The sequence below is a fragment of the Lytechinus variegatus genome, chromosome 2 (genome assembly GCF_018143015.1).
Source record: "Lytechinus variegatus isolate NC3 chromosome 2, Lvar_3.0, whole genome shotgun sequence".
Lineage (NCBI taxonomy): Eukaryota > Metazoa > Echinodermata > Echinoidea > Temnopleuroida > Toxopneustidae > Lytechinus > Lytechinus variegatus.
The window spans coordinates 17,550,059-17,573,767 of NC_054741.1; the positions used below are offsets into that span (position 1 = coordinate 17,550,059).

At 33.4% G+C, this 23,709-nt stretch overlaps 1 protein-coding gene across 1 annotated transcript in view; it reads left to right on the plus strand.

Annotated features, from left to right (window-relative positions):
- The window catches only part of LOC121409673 (kinesin-like protein KIF28P), a 33,685-nt gene extending 10,210 nt beyond the window's left edge, over window positions 1–23,475 (plus strand). The window contains exons 10-21 of the mRNA XM_041601582.1: window positions 1,056–1,150; window positions 1,686–1,891; window positions 2,135–2,277; window positions 2,932–3,223; window positions 3,796–3,883; window positions 4,321–4,494; window positions 5,131–5,253; window positions 5,579–5,848; window positions 6,701–6,859; window positions 7,278–7,406; window positions 13,263–13,460; window positions 19,816–23,475. Coding sequence (XP_041457516.1) covers window positions 1,056–1,150; window positions 1,686–1,891; window positions 2,135–2,277; window positions 2,932–3,223; window positions 3,796–3,883; window positions 4,321–4,494; window positions 5,131–5,253; window positions 5,579–5,848; window positions 6,701–6,859; window positions 7,278–7,406; window positions 13,263–13,460; window positions 19,816–19,932 — 1,994 coding nt within the window. The 3' untranslated portion in view covers window positions 19,933–23,475. The remainder of the gene's footprint in view (window positions 1–1,055; window positions 1,151–1,685; window positions 1,892–2,134; window positions 2,278–2,931; window positions 3,224–3,795; window positions 3,884–4,320; window positions 4,495–5,130; window positions 5,254–5,578; window positions 5,849–6,700; window positions 6,860–7,277; window positions 7,407–13,262; window positions 13,461–19,815) is intronic.
- The last annotated feature ends 234 nt before the right edge of the window (window positions 23,476–23,709 follow it).

The following is a 23,709-nucleotide window of genomic DNA, read 5'->3' on the forward strand; positions in this document are numbered from 1 at the left end:
GTAATAATGACAGTTACTTCCTTGAGCACTAGGATGTAGTGTTTTATAAGCTGTTTTATGATCATATTTATAAAGTCTTTGGTATCTATTATTGGCTATTATTTTTGGCTAAAATGTAGTGTTGATTGCTAATATAGGCTATTTTTTCTGCTTTAAAAAATGGATTTTGATGGCTGTTATTGGCTATTTTATTTTGGCTGAAAATATGACTGATTCATGCAGACTGTGATTGAACAACATAGATGTCTAGCTTACAATACTAGAATTCTTCACAATAAATCAGTATTTTAAAAGGAATTCTGTAAATCATTTTCTAACCTTACTCTTTCCCTAATACAAGATATGAATAATCTCTCATCTGCTCTGCAGTGATTTAATAGCAGGGAGGATTTAAAGTGACTCAAGTTCAAATCTAGTTTAATTACATATGCATAGGCCTGTATACTTTACTTTAGCTTGAATCATGTTGTATTCACAATTTGACCCATTTTAATAAGATTAATCTGATGAATGACTCAATAAGACTATGCTCTATTTTTTCATAATCAAGAAAAGTATTTTGTACATTATTCAGTACATTCACCTTAACTGGTTGGTTTAGAAATCATTCAGACTTTTTACTAGTGAGCTAAGATCTTATCAGATAGAATGGGGAATTGCACTTAGCTTATTATGAAATGGCAGTAACCCCCTTTCTACTATTCCTTCACCCTTAATTTACCTTCCTCGCAATACTACAATACCCCCCCTCCCCGCCAGCCTAAGTATTCGGGCTGGAGATGGAATCACAAACCAATTAATACTTGAATAATTAATTAATTTATGTATCTGCAATTTTACTTATTCTATTATATTTGAAATAACATATACAGCATTTTGTATGTGTATGTAATCCAACGGTATTGAAAGTCTATTTCATTCTCTCCGTGTGCATATGTATTTGTAATTTTGTAAACCCGATGTGAAAGGAATTTCCTATACAGGACAATAAATACATTCAATTCAATTCAATTATAACACATATTAATCCACCTGTTTTTGATGGTTTTTATCAGAAATTGAAGCGATGAAGAAGCAGATGGAGGAAGAAATCAGGGCACAGCTGATGGCCAACCAAGAAGCAATGTCAGATATGGATTGGGATACAAGGGTAAGAAAGAATTATGTGGTTGATGTGGTAACCTCCAAGCAGATGACATGATTCTGCTTTTAAATAGTGCTTAAACGTGAGCAATGTCAGAATTTCAGGATACTTCACAGATATATCATTACCCTGGTCAAATCATAGCTCATTTGCCTGCTGACCAGGGTGTGCAGACAACTGTTTTGTGAAATAAAGGGAAACTCTAAAATGATACAACTTTCTTATTTTACATCCAATTTTGATGAAGTTTTCGGAATGATCTTGTTTGGCGTTTCTTTTTTTTATTAAAAGCAACTTTTAGTACGGGTGTAAAAGCATTAACTTAAGGGAAACTCTGAAATGATATACCTTTCTTACTTTACATCAAATTTTGATGACAAAATTTTCAGCAGTAATCTTGTTTGATGTTTTTTTCAAGAATTAAAATCAACTTTTTGTTGGGGTGTAAAAGCATTATGATTTGAACGATAGTTTACAATATGAGATGGAATGAAATACGTTCTCTTAATATTACTTGCTCTTGCTTCATATCACCATGCAGTTACAACAAGCAAGAACAGAGCAAGCAGCTGACGATGGTGAGCGTGACATGCAGGAACAAAGAAAGAATAAAGAACCTCACTTTACAAATCTCAATGAGGATAATGTACTCAGTGGTGTCATCCTCCACTTCTTGAGCGCCAGTGAGACGACGATCGGTAGGAAAGATGCCAGCCCGGCGCCAACTATACCGCTCAGTGGTCTCAGGTAACCATTGCATTTGATATTCTGGAGTAGAAATTTGAACTGGAATAAGCATTAAATTATTAAATTATCAAATTCACAGTAAAAATATATTTAAATTGTGGTTGGATAAGTATGAGGTATTTCTTGAAAGGGTAACAATCAGTTATTACGGATCTATACAATACCAGCATTATTAAGTCAAGAATGGATTTTTATTTAAAGCCATCTTTGATTTCTTTGTATTTTCTTTTTAATTAAAAATAGTATTCAGAAACAGCATGCACTGGTGAAGAATGAAAATGGCGATATTTCCATCAAACCAGCCACAGCGGGGGCAAAGGTCAAAATCAATGGTGCTCCTCTTGTTGGGGAAAGGATCTTGTCTCATCTTGACAGAGTCATGTTCGGTAAGTAATCCCTAAACTTTATTTTGATGTTATGTACTGGATTAATTAAAACTAATTCAGGACACTACATTTATGTGAGTCATCTATGATGAAAATGTATGAGATAACCTGGATGTGTTAATATGAGAAAAAAAATGTTGTTTTGGACCATCATATTCCTATTTCTGGAGATAGATATCATTTGGCTAGTACATAATATGATATAAATTCTTTGCATAAATGCTAATATTAATAACCAATATTCATGAGTAGAGTGGACAAAATACTTGATGAGGTGAGAGATTCATCTTTCACAGAATGAAGTATTAAAAAAAAACTCACGTCAACACATACTTATAAAGATTGCTGTAGCATTTCCATTTATTCAAATATAGGATGAAAGATCATTGTTGATTAATTTGCCTTGCTTATGGGCATTAGTGCCGTGGCTGGAATCGAACCCCGGACTTTCACGTGTCTAGCAGGTGCCTTAGACTACTTGGCCTCGGCACCTTCATGATTGCAAAAACATTCATCATTTGTTTAATATGCTTTAGGGTTTGCTTTTTGTATGTTTCATAGCCATCTGAATTAATGTTATATATTGAGGATATACATTAAACAGGTTTTGTATCTAATATCTCAACATTGCCTCTACTTTCTGTGTACTTACAGGTTCAAATCATCTGTATATCTTCAAGAATCCTTTAAAACCTCAGTCTGCTGAGGGCACTCCAGCAAGCATTGATTGGGAGTTTGCTCAGAAAGAACTTGCTCAGGCCAAAGGGTTTAACACCAGTACATCTGGACTAACAAAAGACCAACAGAAGGCCCAGGACCAGATCCTAGAACTGCTTCCCATGGTGAATGAAGTCAATGCTGTTAGTGAAGAACTCAATAAGCACAAAAACTTTGAGATAATACTCATCAGCGGGGCTGCACAAGATGGTCCTAACAAAGAAACAAAGTAAGTCCAGTGCCTGGTTTCACAAAGACTCGTGATAATGGTAACTACCAAGGCAGCCTTGATATCGATTGGTAGCTGACTCTTGTTTACCATGGTAATTATTGTGAATGCAAAGTTACCATAATCGTGGTTTTATGTATGGGCCTAAGAGAGAAAACTTTTTGTAATCTCTCTTTACTATGCGTGGTTCCTCTTCCAAGTGAACTGTTGAAAAATGCCATGACTGGCTACTTGCAGCTCATGAAGATTCATGTTATATATTATACATATTAAAGATATGTATTCATGGGGTTGCTCCAGACCTGTGGCTAAAATACCGCTTCCCTCGGCCCATTTTCCTCATTCTCATTATTGCAAGACCATTGATCATTCCTTTTCTCTCTTTATATTGGCAGATATACCCCCTGTAATTGCGTGAACATTAGGAATTCAGGTATACTAGTATCCTTGATTGTATAAATTACTGGTGATACGTCTGGTTCTGATTATTGAAAAGGTTTTGACTGATTGTTTGGATCATAACATGATTGTGAAATGAATATGCTGCTATATTCTGTTTGTTTTGTTTCCAGGGTGACGGTAAAGATGACTAGTCTTCTGAATGGTAATGAATGGCTATGGGAAAGGGGCAAGTTCATTAACAGGAGATACGTTGTTCAGGTAAGCAGTCATGAATGAAAAATATGAATGTGTTTGATATGAAGTGGATTTGATTCAAATGTCAAAGGCATTCTATTTGTATGGTGGATTTAATGAGAATACTTTGAGTTCAATAAGTTGAAGATCTCATTCATCAAAGTGGAATGTCTCCTTATTTTAAAATTCTAATTATCTAGAGGTCAGTTGAAACATCATGTATGAATGCATGATCAGTTTAAAATATTGAGAATATTTTTGGAAGCCTTTCCACCCCTACATAAAATGCTATATGATGTTATGATGAGTGGTAGAATTCAGTAATAGATGTCATTATATATTTGAAAACCTTTTTATTTTGCTGATATCTATGAAAATTAAGAGCTTTGTTTTAGACTGCTTCATCCAGTCTCTATAGTGCGGAATATCAACCTTTCACCTCCATTCTTTTTTTTTTCTAGGACTTGTATCAACGATACCTTGATGGAGATGATGATGTCCTCAACCTTCCAAAAGAAGAAGATCCATTCTGGGAACCCCCTGAGGATGTCCTGATCGGTAGTGCTAATGTCTTCCTCCAGAGTCTCTCTTATGCTTTAGATTTTGATGATAAAGTTACCATCACTGATTTCAAGGTATGTCATAATCGATCAATAATGATAATGATTACTTGCTATAAACAAATAGTACCGTAGCATGTACATCACTTGAATACATGAACAATGAGTTGTTCCAATGAAAAAAGAGAGAGAGAAAAAAAATGAGATGACGTATGGAAAAGCAAATTTAAAGGAAAGTTTTGAGGCAAGACTACTAGAAGCCATTCTTATTGAAAGAGAGATAGCATCCTTAGTCTTGGAACCTGCTACAGGAAAACTGTTTCTTGTTGATGAGAGTTTTGACAGGGGAATGCAAAGTCTGCCTGTGTCATTGATTGAATGAAGATTTCAAGATGATGTGTATATTTTTGATGGTATTTGTAAGTCTCTTTAAATGTCCATAACTTGCTTAATTCATAACCAATTTTGATGAAACTTTTTTTGAATTGTTCCTCTCGTTTTACTCTTTCCAATATGATTGCTTCTTTCCTTGGCTCTTGGTTTCCTTTAAAGATAATGTGGTACGCTTATCATGCAGATCTTTTTGTAATCTTGTTAGAATATACGTACAATGGTTATAATGGTTATTGTTGATTTTATTAATTTTTAGATGGTGCAAGTGGTGAAAATAAACAAATATTGTGAACATTATTATTTTATCTCAATTTGCAGGGTACTGAACAGGGATACCTGATTGTGAATGTTGCCCCTTGTAATCAAACAGGGAAACCCCTCCCTGATGATGAGTTTGTTGATGATCCTTCAGAACTTCTTGGAAAGCCATACCATTTTAAGGTAGGTGTTTTTGATTTCTAGTCAGTGGGTTGTCCAGATGCACTGGAATTTTTCCTATGAGGTTTCACTTTGTAGATAGATAGATAAATAGTATTTATTGAAATTCTTTACATATTGCAGTTGACAAACTAAATTGCATGTGAATTAGAAAGTTAAAGAAACAAGTATGCATTTCATTGAATACATTTTACAATACAAAGTTTTGGTAATTTGCATATATTTCTTCTTAAAGTATTTTTCATTTCAGTTGCTCATGATTTTGAAAATTCTCAATGACTCTTACTTTGCATATCAGAGTGATTTTCATGTCTTGTTTAATCGTCAGGTCACCATCCGATCTGGAGAGATCAACAAATCCCGCTTCTCTCGAGGCCTCCATGTCACCTACCGATTCATGGATGATCCCGACCTCACTGTCACCCCTGTCATCAAGGACACACTGTCACCCGAGTGGAAGCACAGTCGGGTCATCTCTATTGCTTCCGTTGATCAGAAACACTTGGAATTCTTCGATTCTGGGATGATCTCCTTTCAAGTGTATGGGAAACAGGTGGACTCGGACCCTGATCCCAATCTCACTAAACTCACCACAAAGGTTAGATATTCCCGCTCCATTTTTGGACAAGAGTTCTGGTTTGTGATATTCTTTCCAGAAAGTTGATTTCAGAGACTGTATGCGTGTTTCTACAAAGAATCGTTAAAAACGGTTTATCTTTTCTGGAATTGAAAAACTGTATCGCCCTTGTGGCTACAAAGCGAATAATCAGATTAACTCACATTGCACTTCTTGGAACACGGCAATTTCCACCTGATCTTTATGTTTTTCATGACATTATTCAGTCAGAAGTGGGTCCATTCTGCAAACGAGAAGAGGTGGTAATGAGAAACAGTATTTTGCGCGGTGTGGTTTATCAATAAACCACATTGCGTTTGTTTCTACAGGGAAGTTTTCTGGAATGTTGGATACTTAGGCGGTTAATACCTTTTTAACGATTCTCTGTAGAAACATGCCGTTTGGTACATTGAGCCAAACATAGAACATATAGTCTAAGGCCCAAATTTAACTTGATTCCTTATTGTCACATTGTTTTGATTAATATCCTTAGACTGTTGCAACCAAACCCATTTATCTTTAGAAAAATCAGCGTAGGAGCAATGCTGCAAAAACAACTGTCATGTCAACACACTGCAAGATATCATGTTATGTTCTGTCAGTATATATTTGTTTACCTAATGTAGTTGCTTCATTGCTTTATATTATTTTGTCATAAGGTAATGAATTCCTTTTATTTGATTGGCCAAGAGCAAATATGTTTGTGGGTATTTGTTTTAAATCTCTTTACATGCTAAAATTATAATTTGACTCCATTACACATCACTCTTTTATAGTCACAATTATTATGGCATGTTAACAAGAATGGTCATGCTTCCTTCTTCCATTGTACAGGAACTACGTCAAATGAAGAATATGAATGACGGTGGGAGCGCAGGACTTAATCGTTCCATGTCAGTGGTAGAGAAAGATGAACTTGCTCAGATTAAGAGTGAATTAGTTCTACTCAAGAAGAAACACGAGAGATTAGAGAAGAAAGAAAGAAGATTACAGGTGAGTGCGCATATAATAATGATAATATTCCGCTTTTATGTGGCACTTATTAAAGATATCAGAACTACGTCTCTATGCATTTATATTTTTAACATGGTCATCGGGTCCCGGCTTGCCTACACACAATATTCTTCACTCCCTGGGGAGCATTTCAACAAAGGCTGGATATTGTACAAATTGGATCAGAATTACTATGTCTCTCATTAATATGAGTCTTGCACAACAAAAAAAAAAAAAAAAAAAATTCAGCTTTCGTGAATTTGACATTACTTCTAGAAAGAGAAATTATTATATATTCCCATTTTCTTCCTACTTTAAAATTTGTCTGGATGATTATATGGATGCATAATTGAAAATCCTAAATGGTTAATTTGACCTTTGACCTTTTGAATGTTTATTAATTTAATTCATTTTAAAGGAAATTTGCAAGGAATGGGAGGAAAAGTCCCCAGAAGAGCAACAATTTGCCCCTTTCTTCCGATCTGTCTCAGCAGTAGCTAACTCTACTGGTACAAAACTCAAAACAAGAGTACAGATGCTCAATAAGGTAAGATGCTTGAAAGGATTTAAAATATGCTTAATTATTACTTTGCTGTGTGATAGGTTTTAAGAACCGAATTTCAGATATCATAACCCATTGATATTTTTGTGATGTGTAACAAAAATCAGACTGCAAATTCAAGAATTGTTTGATAATCATTGTTGCAAAAATTGGCCATGTTTCAAAAGAGTGAAACCATGCAAGCACAGGTCACAATTAATTATATTTCCCTTGAATCAGCCAATCAGAAAAGTCCTATCAAGGAATTTCAACTCATATCTTGTTTCTGATTGGTTGATGTAGGAAATGCATCATCTTCTTAGCCAACCAGGGTCTGGCTTACTAAATTGTCGAATAATTTTGGTACAAGAAATGTGATTTTGACTTCCTTTTTTTGGCAAAATTGAGCATCACTAAAACATAAGCACTAGTTTGTTGTTTGATATAATATAGTGCAGTGTCTCTAATAGAGCACCACACTAGGCTTAGTATGTTATACTTAACCTTGATTAATTTATTTTGTAGACATATACATGTTCAATGTCCTTGTTTATATGAAATATGATACTTAATGAACTTGTTTTCTCTGAAATTTATTTGTTTGACCAGGCAGTGTAAGGGATATGCATGCTGAAATATCTAATCTACTCTATCAAACATTTAGATAACATTATCTAAGAGTTGTAACATTTAGAATGTGTTCCAAGGGATGTGTGTGGATGTAATAAATAATTATATTCCTGAGTCACACTGTACCTGTTCAAATGATGCAGTACGCAAACAGTGATAAAACTTTGTTCCGTGTGACTATGTCATTTTTGTCTCGCCCACCAGAGGTGAAGGCGGGACTTAGGGATCCAAATGTCGTCCGTTGTCTGTCCGTCACAAATCTAATGACACATAACTCCACAACCGTAAGTCGCTTTTCAACCAAACTTGGATGGTAGATGGAATTGGGGGACCTGCATGTAGTGCTGCAGTCGGAGGTCACATGGTAAGGTCAAAGGTCATTTTCAGGTCAACGTTGAAGTTAACATGCAAGACTCTCTTATGACACCTAACTCCCAACCGGAAGTCACTTTTCAACAAAACTTGGATGGTAGATGTACTTAGATGACCTGTATGTTTTGCTGGAGTGGGAGGTCACATGGTAAGGCCAAAGGTCATTTTCAGGTCAACATTAAAGTTTATGTGCAAGGCTCTTATGACAAGTGTTATTCCATCCCAGTCATTTCACAATGAAGTTTCGATACAATTCTGTTGTGTGCCCTCGCAAATCATGATATTTCTGGTTATTTTCAAAAGTGGGCGAGACACAAATCGCTTTTGCCTTGTTTATGCATCAGTCAGCTGAACGTGACTATGTAAATGTGATGAATAATTAACTACCCCTCAATGTTTTCAATATATGCATGTCTAGTGCAAGATCAATGATGGGAGGATTAAAAAGTAATTTGTAAGATGGTTTGGTATTAGTATGGAGGAACAAATAATCTCTTGAGATATTCATTGTCACTCTCACAGAACTATTTTTAAGGGCTTTGAAAGAAATAAGATAAATAGATATCAGAAAAAAATACAATAATAAAAGATGTCTTGATATTTATTATAAAGGAAAAACCTGGGATATGTAGCAAAAACGTAGTTAACAAATATTTTGGTAATTATGATATTGTAGTTTTAGTTTTCTGGTAGAAAATAATTTCCATGTCGATTGTATTACCAGTAAATTTATTTGGTGAACTACATCTTTCCAACTCTTTTTCTGTCCATATATTATAAACTTGATACCCAGTTAAACTTCTTCCAAACATATTTTGGACTCTTGTTAGAGATTGCTCTAACAACTGTTCATTGACAGAAATACTTCTTTTCCTTTTAATAGGTGAAATATATACACAAGATTTGCTGAAGGGTTTGCAGCAAATACTTTTCCGTTGTAAAGGGCTGCATTTTTGTCTCACCTGCATAGCAGAGTGAGACTCTAGGCGCCGCTTTTCCGAGGGCAGCGGCGTCAACATCAAATCTTAACCTGAGGTTAAGTTTTTGAAATGACATCATAACTTAGAAAGTATGTGGACCTAGCTCATAAAACTTGGCCATAAGGTTAATCAAGTATTACTGAACATCCTATTAGAGTTTCATGTCACATGACCAAGGTCAAAGGTCATTTAGGGTCAATGAACTTAGACCATGTTGGAGGAATCAACATCGAAATCTTAACCTGAGGTTAAGTTTTTGAAATGTCATCATAACGTAGAAAATATATGGACCTAGTTCATGAAACTTGGACATGAGGTTAATCAAGTATCACTGAACATCCTGCATGAGTTTTATGTCACATGACCAAGGTCAAAGGTCATTTAGGGTCAATGAACTTTGGCCAAATTGGGGGTATCTGTTGAACTCCCATCATAACTTTGAAAGTTTTTGGATCTGATTCATGAAACTTGACCATAATAGTAATCAAGCATCACTGAACATTTTGTACAAGTTTCAGGTCCCATGATTAAGGTCAAAGGTCATTTAGGGTCAATGAACTTTGGCCGAATTGGGGGTATCTGTTGAATTACCATCATAACTTTGAAAGTTTATTGGTCTAGTTCGTTAAACTTGGACATTAGAGTAATGAAGTATCACTGAACATCCTGTGCGCATTTCAGGTCACATGACCAAGGCAAAGGTCAATAAACTTTGGCCGAATTGGGTGTACCTTTTGAATTACCATCATAACTTTGAAAGTTTATGGATCTGATTTATCAAACTTGGACATAAGAGTAATCAAGTATCACTGAACATCCTGTTCGAGATTCAGGTCACATGATCAAGGTCAAAGGTCATTTAAGGTCAATGAACTTTGGCCATGTTGGGGTTTTTTGTTGAATAACCATCATATCTCTGTAAATTTATTGGTCTAGTTCATGAAAATTAGACATAAGAATAACCATGTATCACTGAACATCTTGTGCGAGTTAGAGAAGTTTTCAAAGTCAGCACTGCTGCTATATTGAACCGCGTGATGCAGGTGAGACAGCCAGAGGCATTCCACTTGTTTGGCATTTATAATGAATTTGATGGCTGAGTTTGAAGAATGCATTTTCTTCTTTGATACAAACAATAGATAATTAGCCTGTCTCCTGTTAAAATTTGAATATACTCTGGCTGTTGAATTATACATGTGTATATATTTTGGGATGTCCCTTAGCTTGTTATTGGAATTCACTCAGAGAATAGTTGTTCTTCTCAGGATAAGTTTTCATTCCTTGACATGTTTTTCAGAATTGCCAATTGAATACTGTGTAAAAGAATATGATTTAAGAGTGATCTGTTGATCCATCATGATGGTATCAATTGTAATTAAAAAAAATTGTTGCAAAATGGGAAGCTACAGTTAAAGTAAAAAAAAAATTAAAGATGATGCAACACAAAATTTTTTTTTCACAGGCACTTAAGTACTTCTAATACATATGAATTGTTTTGATTATTATGGCATCAAAAGTGATAATTTATAGAGATATTTACAAAATACAACTTGGCATTTACTGAACAAAATATAATGAATTCACTCTGTTTAGTATCACAGTATTTCTTGTGGCTAGTGTAAATGCAGGATAAGTCTTTCAATTTCTTTCGTTAATTTAAAGTATCCCTTTAAATTATTTGTAGAAATTAATATAATAAATAATCTGTTTTTAAGTGATTGTTTTGACATGTGACAAAGAAGACATACTTTACAATTTTTTTAATGATACATGACTTGGAATCTGTCCAACTTCCCTTTAAATAGATACATTGTAATATTCCAAATCAGTCTGACATATATAGAATTCTTATAAGAGCTTGCATGCAATGATATTCTTCCCTTTCCTGTTATTAATTTACAATTTCCTGAATAGAGTTTGTCCTTAGAGAAAAACTTTCCCTAATCATCCTTAAATGACCACAGTTGGAGTATCATTGTATCTTCCTCTATTTGATGCTCTCCATGACTTTCCTGTACTCGGCCTCTTTTCTCAACCTGTTTTCAAGTTTTATTCCAAAGTCTCTAATCATGATATTTTCCTCACCTAGATGATGTCGGCACATAATTATGTTCGCAACAAGGCTGCAAACGGAGGCTCTAATAACAATGTAAGCCTACGACGTGGGCCAGTCATTGCAGGGAAATTTGGAAGGGCGGTTCTTGATTCCATTGAGTGTCTAATATATCATATGCTCGTCATTTGTCTGTTTTCATCATGACCATCTAATATACACCATGATCTGATTGTAATCATAGCTCAGCATCTCCTAACACACATTGGTATAATAATTTACAGAGCCGTCTTTGCATAGGCCTAGGAAATTGATTTTAAAAAGTAGCATTGACACACCTAATTGAGCATTCATAGGACCTCGTTTTCCCCTTTCCCATGTTTAAAAAATTTGTATTGATGGTTTTCTACAGTGGCGGACCGTGACCTGGAGGAGACAAAGCATTGGAGGGGCACAGCATTGTTCACAAACAATACAGTGCCCCTCCGATCATTGTCTCCTCTTGGTCACGGTCCACCTCTAGTTTTCTATGTAGCGTTCTGTTGCACAAATGGATTCGCTCAAGTTTGCTCAATATGTTTTTATTAAGTCAGTTCATTAAATTATGATGTCAAAAACTACATAGGACTATTAAACATGTGCTCTTTTAAGGGAAAGGCACTAAAGATATTTTTCAAGAAAAAAAAAAGATTTTACCTTCATTACTGCAACAACTTCACCAATCAAATTTGAATGAAATGTCTGACATTGATTTAAAGTATCAGTGTAAATTTCATTGATACATCACATTCATGTAGTCATGGATGTTAAGAATATAAGGACTATGAAAGCCAAAGTTATGTAATAGTTCATCATGTTCACATGCAAATGATGAAATCTCATTGCAAATGTATAGATTTCAAATATAAAAAATGTCATATTTAAGTGAGATTATTCATCCATTGTACCGTAATAGTATGTTTCTTTACTACTTAAGATATAAGTTTGTATTTTTAGAAGATTGTGCTCTTGTAATTTTCAACTCTTTGTAAATACCCCCTCCTCTCTTTCTCCCCCCTCTCTCTCTCTTTCGCTCTCTCTATCTCTCAAATCATTTCTTCGTATCAGTTACCACAATAAGTTTCCAAGTTGAAGCATGTGTAAAATTATTAATAGTGATTTTGATGCAGATATAGATGCAGACTATAGCAGTTTTAATTGCTTGCCTGTTCACTATGATATGTCATGTATTCCTTAATATTTTACGATTACAAATATTTCTCTGTCATAAATTTATCTCTGATTTGCATTTAGTATATTTGATTTTAGCAGAACATATATAGGTCTGATATTACAGGAATTTTCTTTCCTAATGCTATTCAACTGATATAATTTAGTGTGAAATTTCGATTGCTCAAGTGCTTTTTTTTTCCTTCTCTAGAATTATAGGTATGTAGAGTATAGAAGAAAGATATTTTGGTATTCATTTGTCTTTTATCATTTAAATCTCCCCCTCTAGCCAATCACAATATGTATATAGAAGTAATATCTTTCTGAATGGTCTTTGTAGTCAAACACTTGAGACTGTTGTAGTTGACATCAATGTTAGAACTTAGGAGATCATTCTGATTTGGTTTTCAAATTGCTATTTGAGATTGCTTGACCCATGGGTGTACAGACTTGGCCAAACAGGAACAAAACATCCTGGACAATCCTCAAGTTATGAGCTGGGATACATTTAGCTTTATCTTTGCATCATAACATTGCTTAATGATTGGGATTTACTGTAAAACAAAAACCATGTTGCAGTGTGCACTATGTCTCCAATTTCCATCATTTCGCAAACAGGAGGACAGCGTAAGCATTTACAGTTTTGAGCTAGACCCCGACCAAAAAACGCAGCCTTCATCAAACAATCCTCCACGAGCCACCAACGGGCCTCCGAGGCCTCCATCGGCCAAAGTCAAGGCTCCTGCATCGCCGGCAGGCACGAATGGCACCACCAAATTACCACCACAAAACAATGGAAGCGACAAAAATGCTGATGTAAGGGATTGCCTTGATCCAGCTGCCAGTGTTGTAGTTCACCCCTTTGTTCTATATTTCGTTATTTCTGTGGATATAATTTTACCTAACCCAATCAAGCAACAAACTGTCTGCATTCCTGCAATGTCTTATCTGTATATTATCATGCATTGTAATGAGCATCAAGCAGCTGGCGCACTGGGCAAAATGATTTGCAAGAAAACTAACACTACCGCAGTAACACTGGATAAATTAACACCACTGCCTTTTAATTAAAGTTCATCCTGCAAATTGGCAACTAAACACTCTGCTGTTGTAACATCACGCATGTAACTTAATTGTTTCTCACCTTAGCACACTTTACTAATGATTCAATCTAAATTCTGTCTGTGCGAAGCTCTTTCTATGTCTGATTTGCTTGCTGTTTATGATTTGATACTGTAATTGCTTGTATCGGCTGAACGTCACTTTAGCTGTTCATTTAGACATTATACTTGTGATATAGCATTCTTCATTTTAACTTTGATTTATTACTGCATTGTCTTTAGGAGGGGTGGAGCATGGCTTTAGAAGCTTCCTTTTCATTGAAATATGAATCTTTATTGTTTTGTAAATTAATGTTTTGGTTTGATTCTTTTTTACAAGCCAGTTAGGAGATATGTCATGACACTTTCATAATTTTTTCTTTAGTTACCTTTCTCTTCTCCTTGTATGTTACTTAGGAATAATGCATGTTTTTGTTGATGATTCATGCTTTCCCATCCCTCTCTCATTTCTAGCTCTCACTGTTCTTTTGTTTTCTTTATAAGTTTTACTACTTATTGTTATCTGGATATGTTTTGTCTGTTTGTCAATAGGTCATATTCTTAATGTTTAGGGTAAGAAGACATTAAAGATTGGTATTCTGAAATGCTAAAATGAATTTGATTACTATTATTGATGAATATATTATGAAGTAATTAATGTCATATTCTCTCTCATTTTTTTTTTTTGGGGGGGTTGGCATTTCTCTCTTTCTTTTAATGTGAAATAGTATTTTTCAGAAAAATGAATTGTACAGAACATTTCATGTCTATCTACTTTCAAAATACTTTGTACATATATATATATATATATATATATATATATATATACAGTGTGATTCATATCATATGTTGCATATACAAATTCAAGTGATTATTGAAGCATTTCTATACACAAAATTGATCTTTGAAATATGCAATCTTTAGCACAGAACTCTTGCTATGTGCACTTCTGTTTAAAACATAAGAAAATGTAAGTTCCTGCATTTCTAAGTCTAATTTATATATTTGATTTACTCACCTCACCGGAATTAAACACAATTATTTTCTCACAATCATATATAGATATATGTCACAATTGACCCCAAATATGTCATTTATATTAGTTTCTGTTGAGTGTCAGTCAGTTGCGACCAAGCCACCGTGATTTTACATTGGGCCTGTCAACCCACCTACAAAGCACCTTCTTTTCAACCAGAATGTCTGTTTAATTTTGATATTTGTAGATGAATCAAGTCCATGAAGCAGCAACTGGCAAGAAACCACAGTCAGGTGTCTGCGTTGTAATGTAGTCATGTGAGAAGACTTGCGATATTGAAGATACTCATTCTATGTTGCTTCTAATGTGCTTCTGTTCAAGTGTGCTATCTCTCCTCGTAAAATATGCTTCTGTAACGTTCTTGTCGAACTGCATGAAAATGATAAGGACGAGTGTACAAATTGGATGTCTTGAAAATTATTCTAGATGTTTGAAATGAAAATGCACAATTTCCTGTTTTAACAGAATTCAGGACAATAACTTCATTTTTAAAAGTACTTCATTATAATTGTCTTATTAAGAAGTAGCTACATTATAACTTCAAAACTGAGAAAGTCTTTTTGTTTATCCCTTATAAAATGCACATTGCTTTGTTCAAGAATGCAAAAGATTTCTCAAAATTGTATACCGGTATATTGTTTGTTTCTGCATTTTGATAATAATGCCATTATTAAGTCATGAGATGAAAAAGACTTCCAGTAAATAATTCAAGGGTGGAGGCTAGATTTGTTTTTTATTTTTTTAAAGTATGAAATAAAGTGTGTGAAAGAAAAGTTCATGGACATACATTTTGTACATTCAAAGTTCACATTCATGTATTTGTTTCATAATATGATTTTATTGTCTTGTTTCAACATTCTACCCAGCTTTACAAATATTCTGGTTTCATTTTTGGGGGACACCATGTGTCTTTCGGTGATTGTTTCTCTGGATTATCTCTGTAGAAATCTCTTCATAACATTCTACTACATGTATTTTATTTACTTCTTTTCTTCTGTGAGATTAGGATTAGTTTGTATTTTCTTTCCATTTATCATCTGCTGATGACACTGATGTTTCAAGCTTTTTCCTTTGCATGTTGCATGATTACACCATAAATTTTTAATTTTTATTTTTTAAGATTGCTTCATGTTCTTGTCTTGTCCATATTATCCGCTGATGCCCTTGAGGTGTTAGATTATCTTCTACAGTGTTGCATAGTCTCATCCGCTAATTATTCTCTTACTATCTTTCTAATTTGTAGAGCTTGGTTCAACAAGAGTTCTCCTTGACTTCAAAATAAATTAGTTTACATTATTTTGTACATTTGTGGAAAAGTTTTTATTCAAGAGTTGCTCCTGTTTTGGTTAAAACTTTTGTTCAGGAATCAACCTGAATCTCAAATTTCACCAAAAGTTTAAGTAATACCCATTTTGAATCAAGCTCCTCATTTATGTCATTGATACAGTGAGATAAAGATCTCTCTACATTCTCCTGTTGTCCATAATATCTACTGATATTTACCCATCTTTATTCATTGTATTCATTTTATATATTGATCATCTGACCATTTTATGAGAAAACATATCATTTTGTCTGGCTGAAGGCTTCTTTGATGCTAATGATGCAAAGAATTAATTCATCCTGTTTCTACTTGTTTTCAAAATCTACATTCATACATTTTTCTGTGTAAACTTTATTCAAAACTTACAAGGCATTAGAGATGATCAAATCATGTTAACCCAAGTTTTATAAAGATAGCAGTGTATCAGCCCAGAATTCAAAGGCTAAAGATATTCCTGATCCAACAGCAGAGTATGGGAAATAAAGGAATTTAACCTGATATTAGATTTTACTCACCATTTTTTAATGATCTTCTTCCATTTTGGTGTGGTACGCTCAATTGATAACTGACTGCACGTATTATCAGCAAGTTCACTTTGAATATTATACAGTGTATCCCACAAAAAAAGGAAACCTGTTTTCAGAGATAAATTTCACAATTATTAAATATGTTTTTACTATAAATTTGATACTCATTGCAAGAGTGGAATCTCATCTCTAATTTGAAACCAACGGCTTAGCAAATCATTCACGCATGGCAGATTACAAACAATAAATATTGAGGCATATCGGAAATGATTAGTGCAGAAATTCACAGGTGAATCTGAATCCTTTTTCATTTCAGGGATCAGCGAGAGAATCTGAACAAAGAATACAAAAGAAATGCTAATGAGCCATTTGTGGAATAAGCCTGTTCGTTGTATCATGAACCAATCGTGTCTAATTTTTCTGCGCAACCTAGTTTTAAAATTAAAATTTCAAACTAGTTTTGCTCATTAATGCGTGAAATGTTCTTCTCATATTAAGTATCAAAATAAAGAGGAATAATTGAATTATATGAATATGTAAATGAAATATCATTCATTTGTCTTTGAAAAAAAAAGACCTCGGAATCTTGGTTTCCTTTTTTCTGGGACGCACTGTATATAATAGAAAGGACTGCATCCTAGATACCACCTTAATTTTTACCACATAGGCTTGGCACTCCCTCTTTGACACACCCTCACCCCCTCACCCCCCCTCCCTACACACTCCCTGTAGCTTCTGTTTCTCTAATATCAATCCAAATTCTGGCAGGCTGGCAGCTGGATATGATCTATACTTGCATCAGCAGCTCCATTATTTCAATGCAAAAAAAAATGTGTATTACTTTGCTTTGTAAAGTTTGTATATGTGTCTGTATCTCTTGCTGAATTTCAATATTTCTTTTCCTTGCTTATGGATTCATATTCCTTGTAATTCTTTCTTTTTTCTAAGTTATTGATCTTTGTGAAGTGAGATCAAAAGAAATAGGCTCTTGATTTAGGATAGTAGTTTAATTTTGTTTTATGATTAACTGGTGCAATTATGTCTTAAGATATTAGAGTTTGTGTCAGAAGACATTTGTTTGCTGGCTCTCTTAAGATTCAGTTTACTTAATACATATTTCCCATTAAGTATCCAATGTCATGACTACACTCAAGAAAATTTAGTGTAAGATCACTCTATATTTTAATATAATGTATAGGTTTATATCTAGGTTTTTAAATGAACATTTGAATCATATTTATTTGCTCACATCATTCATGTTCTGTGTAATTTTCAATTAAACATTGCATTCTGATAGTTTCATTTCATCTCATGTTTATTTCTTAATTTCATTAAATTTACATTTCATTTCAATATTTGTTTTTACATTGCTTTATATAGAGAAATGGCCTTCCATTATTTGTTAACAATTTGCTTTAAATCATTTTCCTTTCAGCAGAGTAAATTAATTGCATTAATCATTATTAAATACAGTCAGACTTTTGGTTAAATGTCAGTTTAACTTTGAGTTAAAAAAGGTACTAAATTGGGTGCCCCCTCATGCTGAACAATGGATTTAATATATTCTATTGCACCAATTACAAAGGCATCCTCTACTAAAAAGCAATAATGTGAGATGATTGAATTTGATGGGGTTTTTAGGAAAAAATCAAATTATTTTTCAAATGGGCATGTTTTTCAACCAAAATTTTGCCAAAATTATCTTTCATATGACATCAATATGTTTCTCCCAAACAATGTACACTTCCATATGAATGGCCAATCCTGATATAATTCTTTTCTCATTTGTTTTCCAAGTTTGTATTTAAAAATGATTGAATTTTAAACAATAGGCATATAATTAAAATTACTTCACCAAAGTCAATGATCTTGATATTGTTCTCTTTATATTGGATGATAACCTACAATCCAAACAGAAACAAAGCAATTTGAAAGCAAAATAATAACTGTTCTGCTTTTTAGCATGTCTGATTGTATAAAGATATAGTTTGATCGCATCTCATTGGCCCAAATTCACAAAGGTGGTTTTTAAAACCATCAGTTGAAACCATGGTGTATGCAGTATTCCTGTATAAATTAAGCTTATTTACCTCGTATATCAAAATGTTCAATGCTGATGCAGGCTTTTATCACAGTGTGCCAAATTGATGCCTGTTGCCGTGGTTATCCACGCTATTTTATTCATGAGTCCACTGTTTTGAATTAATGAGACCACTCTTCAAACAATGGACTCATGAATAAAATAGCATACTTAACCATGGCAACAAGCATTAATTTGGTGCACTGTGACAAAAGCGCATATCAGCATTGGACACTTTAATATACACGGAAAATAAGCAAAATTTAAACAGGAAATCTTTATAAATAAAAAAATAATTAAAAAAAACATGGGTTCAATGTTCAATCGATGATTTTTAAAACCACCTTTGTGAATTCGGGCCATTGAGTGTGTAAAGGCAGCCAAATAATTTAGGTAGCTTTATTTGGAGGCTCTTCCCACAAGTTTGACCGTATTTAGATTCATTGATATTGCATTGAATAACCCATTATTGACATTGCATGTAATCGCACAGCCATGCAAGCTATTCATAACACATTGTTGTCGTTCCATTTTGTATATGTATGGGGGTATTTGTTGCTATTGATGTTTGTTAATGGAAGGTGATGGGTTTAACTAATGGTAGTTCTTAAATTGTGATTCAGTTAGAACAAAATGATAAGTAGCTTGAATGAAAATGTATTTGATTTATTCATTCATTGAAACGATGGAAATAAAGTCAATTTCAAAAGAAAAGTGCAGGAGAAAAGTTAAAAGATCTATTATGAGATATGAAAATATACATTATAGACAATAGACAATAGTATTTTCATGTAATTTTGTGATTTTTATAAATAGCACACTCTCTTTCATGAATGATTATTTGCATATTGACCATTAGAATTTTATTTCAGCATGTTGCATGAAGACTTTGAAAGGAAATGTGGGTTTGATCATGGTATAATATCAGCTATGCAGGCAATATTCAGGATTATAACAATAATTAAGATTATATAATGAACCATCAATCTAATATGATTATTCTGAGAAGCAGGGGGGTAATTAAAAATAATGGAAAAAGCTGATTATGATTTGTGAAATTTGTTCTCATTACGAGATTGCATTTTCATCATGTCATTTCCACAGCTTATGCAACTGCAGAATGGAGCAGGATCAGGACAAGGGAATTCTGGGACAGTCGTCAGGACGAACAAACAGGGAGAGAAGGTAGAGGGAGGTAGTAAGGCATGCATCGTTATGTGACCTCTGTCAGCTCACAGGAGATATCATGGGATATTATTATTCTGGAGGCGATAGCTGTGCTATAGTCCATTGAAGTTGACATTGAGTATATTTTTAAAGAGACATTCTAAGTACTATATGATAAAGTTTTGTAATATGGAAATTATCACTCCGATGGTTTGAAATTGTGAAATGTTTTCAATAGTTCTATGCCCTGAGAGATGAAGATTAGAATAAGATTGAATTGTTGAGATACAATCAATTAAATGTCTTATTGATTAGGGAGTACTTACATGCATGGCAAGCCAACTTGAAACCCACATAAAATTGCCAAAATAGTCATTTTAGCTTCAGAAAATCAAAATTGAGAAAAATGGTTGATCTGAAAGAGTAAACCACCCTCAGCCTACAACCGAAATATGAAATTTTCTCAAGCAAGGTACAAGTGTTTCTTAATGAACATTTCTCTGTGGACTGCTCATAGTTTTGACAGATCTTTCACAAAGTTTTTATGTCATGTTTCAGTGAACCTAAAACCTTGTAACTTCATATTGGTTTGCCAGAGTATTGGTGAGTAAACTGGGTGGTTACTTATTTCTTAAACTTTTTCATTTATACATAAGAGTCGATTGCTGAGAAATTCAATGATTGGGTTATCATTATAGTTGTGTCTTTTACAGTGTTAACAACTATGATATGTGAGTCTTATTTTTCAAGAAAGACTTCATTTACAGTATAAAAACTGAATCTATACATTGATAACATTTTGTATAAATTCATGGTATTCTTTTAATATGAAATGACTTAATTTGATGTTCATTTCCAGAACTGTAGCTTTGTGGTATTTTGTCATCATTTTTGTTTTCTATTACAATCTTGCATTGGTCCTATTTAGACACAGCTAACTTGCTGCATTTCAAATGGGATATTCTTGAAAATAAGAATCCAAAAGTCTGTTTTTTTTTAGAAATCCACATGGACTTGATCCTCATTTCCAATAGTTTGTGTGTGCTATGAACTAAACCCATATCATTAAAACATTATGATGATGGCAATTATTGTTACCATTATCATTAGTAGTACTAGTATTGTCATCATCATCTTGATTAGGATATTTTTGTATCTGTTTCAGGTGAATTCATAGTTTAACATGCTACAATGACAACCCATAGAAATTTGGTTATGTAATGTTGCTTTTTTTTAAATCTAGTAAATATTTCATTTGAAAAAAAATTACTCAAAGTTATGTGAAGTTTGAAGGAAATTATGCTGTAAATAAATATGATTTTGTTCTTCTTGTGCTAAATATGTTTGGAAATGGAGAGCAATTTGTTTTGCATTGTAATGAGAATATTGTATGTATATTTGGTTGTTACAGCATTATTATTTATGACATTTGTATTTCATTAGAAGCGAAATCAATATACGCAAATCACATACCAGTTGATGATTAATTGACTTCTCAAATGTGCTATTAGCGGAATCGAAGATGGAGCTTAGGTTATATTTTACAAAATTAAAGCCATGTTTATTTATTAGAAATTGTGATTTTCGGTGGGTAGTTTTATTTTCAGCAGAGCTTTGCGCTTTTCTAATCTCGGTTCTTCTTGGGTGTGAAATGCAACCTATCGTGTGGGAAAATATATTATTATGATCAAATGATATTAATTATATCAATAGTTTGATATTTGATTTCTTAAGTGGATTTCAGCTATGCAAATATGCAATATGAGATATATTACCAGGAAATGTACAATATTTCTCTGTGCTAAAGAATATAGAAAGCAGAACCTATGCTGTAAATTTTTATATAAATATATTTGATATGACAACATCATGACACAAGATTCTGTACTAGATGGATATGTTACACCATATTTGAATTGAAATACATAAACATTGCTGTAAATAACTTCATTCAAAGTTCATGGCTTTTTAGTCGAGAACTGCCATGCACGTTTTTCTGGAATGGTAGAAGCATATTTTTCACTGGTGAACATAAAAAAGCATATTACGCAACCATAAATTTTCTTACCATGTGTGTATCATATGTGAAATGAAAATGAGAAAATGTTATAATAGGTCTGGGTTTGTATGTTAAAGAAAATGATATCGTGAAAGATGAGACACATGAATAATCCAAAATGTAGAGCCACAACTCCTTTGTCATTCAGAGTCATTGTCATTGGTTCATTTCACAAGCTAGTCTATTAAGAAAAAGTATGAATTATTTGTAATGATTATCAGATCATTTTGTGGGTGTTCGGGTATGCTATACTGTCTTTCAATTGATCACATTTTTAGTATATACTCAGCTCCTCAGGTGATAATGGCTTGATTCTAGATAAACCATTGAATAAATTGATGATAAATAGGGGTTGCTGGTAAAATTAAATATTTTGATCCTGTGGAAAATACCAACAAAATTATAGGGAAACAGATTCAGGGGAAAAATGGTTTTCTACAGGTTATTCCTAACATAGACTTAACTGTAATTGCTCAAATTATTTATAGTTTCTGATTTATTTTCTTTCAAATTTAAATCTAAAGAATTTTAGAAGTATGTTATTTCAGATGTTCTGATCCCTTTTTCACATGACAAAGAACATTCTTCTAGATTATGAGATGCGAGTTAATCCAGTCGAGTCATCAAGTGCCTCTGATATTTAAAATATGAATTTGACTATTCTGTAAAAAATGAATTCATAATGTTTGCATATGAATATAATATATTGATTTACTTATAAAAAAATATGTTGAGCTATAGTATTTTGTGTTCTTGATGATCATTTGTTTATATTTTTGTATTTTTTTCACATCAACATACGTAATTTCTACCGTACATACATGTGTGTATTACTATGTAGTCCTGGGGAATATTCATGTGGAATGAATAGACCCTTGTTTACGTGACCCCTTAGGAAACTGCCGTCCTCTTAGATATGTAATTTTGTGTGATGAACAGACACCAGATTACCTGACCCCTTAAAAAGAACTGCCGTCCTCATGTAGGTGATATTAGTTTACCATTATCTTTACGTTTCTTTTTCAAAATCTTAAAATGTTTTCACAAATTTTGTAGATCGTGATGAATTTCAGATCATCTTATACTACATCAGATATATCCGTCCATTTAATATTTGTATTGCATTTTGTACATACATGTATATCATGGTTGAAAGGACAATATTGTAAATAAAATGGTCCAATCATTAAAAAGAGAGAAAAAAATCAGATATATAGAAGGATAATGATCTTGATGTCTATGAATATATGTAAAAAGTGAGAGGGGATGAGCTGTCTTTCAAATACATGTATAAAACGAGTAAATATCTCCATACTATTTGAATGAAAATGAGTGATTGGTAGATAATTTACGGATAACCTATTTATCAATGTAGTCTTTCATGTGTACATAATTGTGTGGTTATTACTGATTTCTTTGAGACATCTCCGTACTTCCATTTCTTCTCACATATATTTCTTGTGACCGAACAACCTTGAATTCATGTTAATTAATCATGTGGCACATTTAATAAATAATATCATGTACACAGAAAGTGATCATTCTCCTTGTTGCTGCTGCATTCTTTGCTGTGTTGTGTGCAGGTGTTTCCTATTATTCCTGGCAAATTTTCACATATGTGCATTCACACAACGGATGTTTCATTAAACATATCAAACTCCCAACATAATTACGTAAATTCATAAGGCAATCAAGGACTACAAATTTTGCTGAGATCGATTGTCTTTATACCGGCGTCACCTTAATATTGCCCCTTCTTTGCATATGCAAAA